The 8718-nt window shown below is 40.6% G+C and overlaps 1 protein-coding gene across 1 annotated transcript; it reads left to right on the top strand.

Moving 5' to 3' along the window:
* The first annotated feature begins 543 nt into the window (after positions 1–543).
* LOC132766573 (calicin-like) lies at positions 544–2421 on the top strand. Its single transcript, XM_060760916.2, has one exon. The coding sequence runs from the start codon at positions 646–648 to the stop codon at positions 2419–2421; it is 1776 nt and encodes a 591-aa protein (XP_060616899.2). The 5' UTR covers positions 544–645.
* Positions 2422–8718: the final 6297 nt, after the last annotated feature.

Here is an 8718-nt window from a genome sequence, read left to right as displayed (position 1 = left end):
GAAGACAAAGCTGCCCAGTGGTATGTGAACTTAATGCACAGGTGTTACATACTCACCTACCCATGGTATGTTCATGCCTATGTTTTTGATCTTTAGTGTCACCTATGCTGAAATGTTTAGAGAAAAGTCATCAGAACTTAGAATTTGGCCACACGAATGTAGAAGCACAACATCCTAACTGAACTTTGGAGCTAAGAAGGGTCAGCTCTGGTTAGTAGCTAAATGGAAAACATCTTGGGAATACCAGGTGTTGTAGGCTATATTTCATAAGAAGGAAATAGCAAAACCACCTCTTGCCTAAGAAAACCCTGATATATTCATGGGGTCGCCATAAGATGATGGGAGACTTGAACAGACACATAAACACAATGTTGAGGAATCATGAACCCCAGCCAAAAAAAAAAACCCAGGGTGCTTCACCTGTACCTCTTTCTTTTCTAATAAGTTTAGCTAAGGAATTCTGTCAGTACAAAACAGCAAAGCTGAAAAGGCTATTTTCAATGCATATCATAGGTAATTGTGACCTGGCAACTATAACTGATGACTTCATTCCACTTTGCCCAGAGTGGACTTTTCAGTCCCTGAGGCAAGAGCCCTCTAGGGTTTTGCCAGCTCCCTTCCTTCAAGGTCAGCTTGATTCCAAAAATGAGGATACTGTTCACAGAAAAGAATCACCGTGGTTTTATAATGCAGGCCCTTGACAGGCAAAGAAAGATCAGGGAGTTTTGTGATGTGGTCCTCAGAGTGGACGAGAATGACTTTTATGCTCACCTCAATGTGTTAGCAGTAGTGTCCTCCCAAGTAAGGATTCTGATAATCAAGAATGATATGAAAGCAGATGATGAACTCTTAATTGTCATTGACTCCAAGTTCTTGAGCTCGGCCTTGGTGGGGGAGTTGCTCAACTATTTTTATACAGGGATGATTGTGATTTCAGAGAAGAATGTGGAAGACCTTCTGAAGGGAACCAAGTACTTCGGCTCTCAAAACTTGGAAAACCACTGCTCTAACTTCCTCCAGAGGACTCTCGAGAAGAATAACTGCTTCAAGTATCTACTGCTAGCCATGAAATATAACCTGAAAGAGGTAGTATATCCAGCCTATGATACCACTCGAGATCATTTCTATTACTTGGCAGGCCCACAGCGCATAGGAGAATTAATGTTTTCCCCCCCTCCCATCTTTAGAAAGCTCCTCAAGGATGAAGATCTTCATGCACAAAATGAGGACCAGGTCTTTCTGGTTCTCATTCAGTGGGTGAAACATAAAAAGGCTGAGAGAGAGACTTTGTTTAAAAAATATTTGCGTTATGTACATTTATCTGCCGTGTCCACCAGGACACTGCTTGCTGCCTGCCGTGAGATCTTGCTCTTTACTGAACATAGTGGCCCCTTGGCCCAGATAGAAAGCATCCTGAGTGAGCGTAAACAGGGCAATCCCCAAAATCTGATGCTGAACCAGAGGAAGGGGGCACTTATGGACGCTGTGGTGATTCTAGGAGGACAAAAACAGCAGGGAAATTTCAGCAGCGGTGTTTTTGCCTACATTGTTGAACAGAACATCTGGTTGAAGCTGACGGAGATGCCTTACAGAGCTTCAGCTCTGAGTGCTACTTCACTGGGCAAATACATTTATGTCTCTGGAGGAACAAATGAGCAAATATCTGGCCTGAAGACAGCATGGAAGTACAATGTGGATGATAACTCTTGGCTTCAGCTTTCAGACCTGCCCATAGGTTTGGTCTTCCACACCATGGTGACTTGTGGAGGGGCCGTGTACTCCATCGGGGGAAGCACAGCTCCAAGAAAATACATTTCAAGTATTTATAAGTATGATGAAGTCAAAGAGAATTGGGTTCTTGCTGGGAAAATGAGTATACGCATGGATGCGACAGCACTAATCACCAAGGCAGACAAGATTATTTATATTGTGACCGGCAGGTGCCTGGTGAATGAAGTAATCTCCCGAGTGGGTGTGCTGGACTGCTTTGACACGGTAACCCGGAATGTGGTGCAATGCACCACTTTCCCTATTCAGTTCAATCAGAAACCCTTGTTGTCATTTTCACAAGGCAACATCTTGTGTGTTCAAAGCCACAAAGAGAGTGTGGAAATAAACCTCAAGAATATTAAAATGAACAAGTCCACAAAACATGTGCCTCTCTTACCAAATAACTATCGTTTGGATCTGTCGCATGCGGTATGCCAGGTGGAAAAGGACAAAGTATTTGTGTGTGGAGGTCTCATTTGTCCAGGTGACCAGCCTCCCGAAGGACATTCCATCAATCGGCAAGCATATATGCTAGATCAAAGCATAGGAGAATGGAGGGTTTTGGCTCCACCTCCAATAGCTCTGGATTGCCCTGCTTGTTGTACAGTTAAGTTGCCATGTAAGGTGCTCAAGACAACAGTCGTTAGGTAATTTGGGAAAGCAGAAACACACCAAAATTTTAGCAATAAAGAATAGCTGAATTACAAATCAAAATTGCTTCATTTTGTCTCATCAAAAATATTTTAAAATATTTAAAAAGATTTAAACTTTTAATCATATTATTTACAATTGATTTCATCTTGTGCATATACAGAAAAAAAGGCATCAAGTAGTCATATTCTTGAATACTGATGTTAACAATTAGATGAACATATATAAAGCCTGCATTTACCATTCTTGTGACAGTACCTTGTCCTTTTACACATTCTATTTAATTGACTCCCTGTTGTCACTTCACTCCAGGACAACCAAATAAAGACTAGAAACCATATTTAACTATATACAGTAGAGTTTCGCTCATCCAACATAAAGAGGCTGGCAAAATGTTGGATAAGCGAAAATGTTGGATAATGAGGGATTAAGGAAAAGCCTATTAAACATCACATTATGTTATGATTTTACAAACTAAGCACAAAAACATCATTTTTTACAACAAATCGACAGAAAAAGCTGTTCAATACACTGTAACATTATGTGGTAATTACTGTATTTCCGAATTTAGCCCCAAAACATTGTGATGTATTGAAACAACTGTGGATCCGGGCAGGAGGCAGACTGTGTTGGATAATACAGAACATTGGATAAGCAAAGGTTGGATAAGCAAGACTCTACTGTACTTTGTTTTTATGAGATTTTCCATTAATATTGTTAACTTTTTGAAATAAAGCAGAAATATCAGAATTTTAATTGTCAAAACTTGTTAAAACTCAATCCTTTTTTTATTTTTTCAAATACAATAAAATGGTATCCAATTATTCTGGAAGTTCTGCATAGAGTTCTCTTTCAATATAAAAGAGAGTTTATCTAGCTCTATCAATTGAATAAATTTTAGGGTTTGCCAAATTTGATAAGATGATATGCTTTCTGAACATCATTTTGTAAACGTTTTCGGTAATCTTGTTTGTTTGGCTGAATTTCCCCAGAATGCTCAATATATCCGTTGGCCTGACAAAGTGCACCAATCCTGCTTTATATGATGCCCTCTGTCTGGCACATCAAGCCATTGTAATGCTGGTGGCGGAGGAGGAAAACCACAGAAACCACTGGCCAGGAGCAGCCAGAAGATTTATTGTGCAACGGTTTCTGGTGAGGAAAAATTCTCACTTTAGTAACAATACTTTGGGATTTCTTCTGCAGCAGCTGCTAAAATCCACAGCAAGCTTAGTTATCTAGCTTCTGATTTTTCTAAATGATGAAAGAAGAAGCTTGCAGCAGGCCTTGAAGAATTTTCTGCAAATCTAACTTATTCTGCAACACTAAAGAGACTGGGCTAATTTGAAACAAGTTTCCCTGTTCTTCCTACACTTTATCCTGAAGATCTTGACAATGCACAGGATTCTAGAGAGGAACACAGATCAGTTTCATTCAGGTAGTGCTAGGTATTCTGGTCTGGCAACTCTACAGTTAGTTTGCTCACTCAGGACCTCAAGAGTGGGACAATATGGGAAAGTGTGGGAAAGCGTGGGACAATTGAAGGAACCATGAGGCTTTGTTCCCTCCTGTCAGGATCAGTCCTCTGTCTTCCCACATCTTTCCAGCTTCAGATCAGTCTTACCCCGCTTCTTCCTCACGTTCTTCAACAAGGAGTTGGATAAACACCTGACTCCCCCAGGGGCACTCGGAGCTCCACTTCTCCCCGTTGCCAGAACAGAGACGGTGAGTCCTGCAGAAAGTTGTCCAACATCATGTGATGGGCTCAGTGGAACTCCATTCTGGCAGTGAAGAGAAGCTCTGCATCTGATGAAGTCCTAAATCCGAACAGTGTCTCTCTTAGGACCTCATCATCACACATACCAATTTAAGCATCCTAGGATGCTAGCCAGTCAGTTCAGATATGGATGGGCATGCAGCCCATCACACGATGTCCCACAACTTCCAGTGGAGGTCTCACCCTCAACCAGGATGAAAGTGTCCCATGTTGTGCTGGTTCAATTGATGCCAGCAAATTGGGCAACTCTTCACCTGTGTGATGGTAGAAGCGTTACCATGCCAGAGTGGTGTGCAAGGAGGTAGAGTCACCCAACATGCCTGCCATTTCGTCATGTTTGCTGGTAAAATGGCACAAGGGGAGGGGCGGGTCCTTAGGCCCCTTCTACACTGCCATATAAAATCCAGATTATCTGCTTTAAACTGGACTAAATGGCAGTATAGACTCATATAATCCAGTTCAAAGAAGATAATCTGGATTATCTGATTTGATAATCTGGATTATATGGCCATGTAGAAGAGGCCTTTGTTAAAGACCAAACCATGTTTTGGATCCCATCTTTGTAACCAAAGGGGCAGAATTTTCAACCTTTAAAATATACTAGGGCTGTTCTGTTTTTCTTTCAACCATTCCTGCTGTACACCTCACATGGGGAAATGTGAGGTTTAGCAAGTATTTTAGATTGCAACTCCCAGTATCCATCTCAGCCTCTATGCTGATGCAATCCAACAACATATTATACAATAAGCCTATTCACTAAACTGATATTTGCTCATTTTCATAGTTGATGAAGGATTCATATTCATGGTGTGCCACCAAATCCTGAAAGCAATAGGTTATCTGTTAAACAAATTAAACAAATATTGGCACAAAACTGTTGATTTAAAATGCTGGCAGACTAAAGCATTTTATCTAGATATAGATATATACAGCCGCTGCTTGCCTTGTGTACACAAAGAATCCGGTCAAACATGCAGTACAGAAGACATAGTACAGTCTTCTCAGCAGACTAGACTTTTTTCAAAGAGAGTTTTGCAAATAGCCCTCTACTAGCTGGTGGCTTCTATATAAGTGAGGTCACTACTCCAGTATGCAAAGGAGCTATCTATATAGTGCCCCAATATATACATGAGATATTCAGGAGATGTCCTTCTCTCATCACCACCACTCCCTCAAACATGGGGGTGGTAACACAAAAGAGGGCCTTCTCAGTGCCTGCCCCCATGCTTTGGAACTCCCTTTTCAGAGAATGACCTCCTCCTTGTTGTCCTTCAAAGTTCAGACAAAAAATTATATGATTTGAGCACTGGAGTACAAACTCAAGACCAGGGTTCCTGCTCAAATCCCTGCTCAACCATGGAAACCTACAGGGCAAGTCAGACTCTCTTAGGGCCCCATCCCACACATTCTGGACTCCATTTCCATGCACTTCGGAAACGGAGTCCCACGGAGGTCATCACATGATGTAAGGGCACTTCCAGTGGGACTCCATGGGACACTGTTTCCACAGCACATGGAAATGGAGCTGAGAATGTTTTTTCAGGAGTCGGGTGTTACCTGACTCCAAATACCAGAAGACAAGGGAAAGATGGGGGAAAGACAGGGATGGCTGGCCATCCCAGTAGATGGATCTCAATGGTAAGAAACTAAGTAAGACGGTTCCCTTCACTTTCCCGTCTTTCCCTTGCTTTTCCTCCTTTCATGGGATTCAGTCCTTACTCTCAGAAGAAAGCAAAGGCATACCTGATTTAATTGTACTGCTTTTAAACTTTATTTTAGCATGTTATGTTGTTTTAATACGATAGTAATTTAATTCTAGATTAACGTTAATCTTTTGTTTGTTTCTAGCTATATTTTGTTTGTTTTAATCTGTACATTATCTTGAGTCTCAAATTTTCTGGGAAAGGTGGTATATTAAAAAGGGAAGTGACTAGTCCAGTCCAGAAGATGCAGATTTGTGCAGCACCAGAAGCTGACATACCAAATTTCAGTCTTCAGGCAATACATAATGATAGACATTAAAATGGGAGTATTACAGGATTAGGCATTGTACTTTGTTGTTTGATCAGGCCTTTTCTTAAATCCACTTTTTACAACCAATTCATTCTCTTTGTTTTGACATACATCTTTTTTTACAATTTCCTACTGTCAAAATTGTTTTCTGGTTTGCGGGAGGGAATTCTTTCAGCATCATTGGCTTCTGTAGTCAGGTTTCAGGTGATAATATCATGCCTGCTTAGTAATTAATTGCAAATTAAATGTAAAATAAGGTTTGGATTGGTAGGCCCAGCTAGAGTAGACATGGCCCGTTTGTTGAATGGTGAGTTCAATGTGTCTACTTTATTCCGATGAACAACGGGATTAAGACCTTGATTTTTACCTTGCTTCTGCATAGTAGTAATTAAACAATATAAAAGCATTTTAAAAAAGGAAGACAAAGAACTATAAAGGATTCCTACCATCCTACAAAACTGAGGATGTATGTATGTGTTTGTATGTGCACACATTCACATACTGTCTATCTATCATCACTATCATCTATATGAGAGGGAGGCATGAAATCCCAATGATTATATCAGCTGAACCTTTTGCCATTTCCATCCTTGAATGACAACATGTGTGGTAAAAGAAATAGTTTTCCTAAAATAACGTGTTAATAGTGCCATCTGGTGACACTGACCGTAACATTTCCATTCTTTGTGGGGAATGAATGTGTGCAAAGAAGTTATCTGTGATTGTCGCCTAGTAACTCTTTTGTGCTTGTCTCGATTTCAAATGAAATATTTTCTCTCTTTGGTTGGGCAGTGGAACAATTACTGTTAAAGCACCATTAAAATCCTGTATGTTGCAGATAGGTTGCAGCATTTCATTTGCTCTGCCCTTGCCTTTGTTCCTGAAGGAAGGGAAGTGAAGGGAAGGGAAGGGGGAAGGGGGCAGGGGGCAGGGGAAGGGGAAGGGGGAAGGGGGAAGGGGGTAGGGGGTAGGGGGTAGGGGAAGAGGAAGGGAATCTCCAGAGGGAAATCTTTTTCTGGTTATGGAAAGAAAGGAAATACTACCTGCAAGCAGATTTTTCGCTTGCCCTGCAACTGTTAACACGACACATGAACCCAACTGATAAAAAGGTGGCAACACTCACAAAATTATTCATTTTCTCACTTTTTGAAAATTGAAAACTGAAGTTAAGACTTGGAGCATTGCCAGCTTTAGGAAGTATGTAAACTCCCCATGCTTTTCATAGTCTCCCAAACATTATGCAGGCAAAATACCCCCTCCCCACCCCAATGCCTCTACAATTCTGTATCTCTATGTCTGTGTATCAAATACTATAAAAGCACAGAAGTAGCTGGAAAAATGATAGCAAAGCTGAGTCAGTGACTTGTCCAAGAGGCTTCTAGAGCAGCTGTTCAAACATTGCCAAAAAAAAGAGAAATGTGTCACTGAAATGTGCATAAATATATACAGTATGTAGGTTAATTACACTGAATAAAGAAACAGTTGCTCCCACTGAAATGGAAATGCAGTACATTGCAATATAATGGTGAAGCCTACACTAATGGAAAAACCATACTCCCCTCATAGCCCCTGCAATCTATGTCCTTGATTATTAATTTGCATTGCAATTCCTTAAGCTTTAATTTGGTTCAAAATACCTTGCCTTTTACCACACTGCTTACCAGAAAATGTGATTAGTTTTTTTAATGAATGGGCAGCCTTTTGAAGCAAGATTGCATTACTTTGAAGTTTGGAGGAAGGAAAGGGAAGTACAAAACGAGTTGGTAGGATGTGACCTGGGCCATTGTGAACCTGATCATTCCTCCAGAAACTGGTTCTTTCCCAGGAGATTATCACACAAATATCTAAAAGCATTCTGTCATTACAAACCTGTGCCAGTAGAATTTTAAGTTTGCCCATTTGGTTGATCTATTTTGTTTGTTTATTTGAGAAGGCGTCATGTGTAGATGTTTGCATTTCAGACCATAAATATCAGCACATGCACACATACACGCACATGCTTAATGGGAAATATGTATGTTTGTGTGCACAAAGACAGGAAAAATGGGGGAGCATCTAAGGTCATGCAGCCAAAAGTAATGTGATAGATGGACATGAACACTCCCCTTACAACAAGTTGAATCCACTGGGGAAATGTGTTGCCAGTTATAACAATGTCACCACAAAGTGCATTAACAGAGTCGTAGTGGACTAGGAAAATGTGATGTGAAACAGATTTCCCCCCCATTAATGTACACAACTTCCTGCTCAATTTGGTGTTGAGGGAACATGAAAGAGTGATTTATGAGGGCTTCCATGTCAGTAGATTGAATAATCTGATATGGGTTGTTGTAGGTTTTAATCTTATATGGTTTTCATCTAACCTGTAAGGAGTGAATCCTAGCCCCCAAATGGGTTTGGCACTTTGGATGCTGTCTTTAAATTTTAGACTAAACTTTGGACTAAACCTCATTACACAGCCCAACAAAAAAAATCTTGGTGTCTTGTTTTTTAACTGTTCTTGGGTT

The sequence above is a fragment of the Anolis sagrei genome, chromosome 2 (genome assembly GCF_037176765.1).
Source record: "Anolis sagrei isolate rAnoSag1 chromosome 2, rAnoSag1.mat, whole genome shotgun sequence".
Lineage (NCBI taxonomy): Eukaryota > Metazoa > Chordata > Lepidosauria > Squamata > Dactyloidae > Anolis > Anolis sagrei.
Note: the sequence above shows the minus strand (reverse complement) of the source record. Positions and strands in the feature narration are given on the sequence as shown.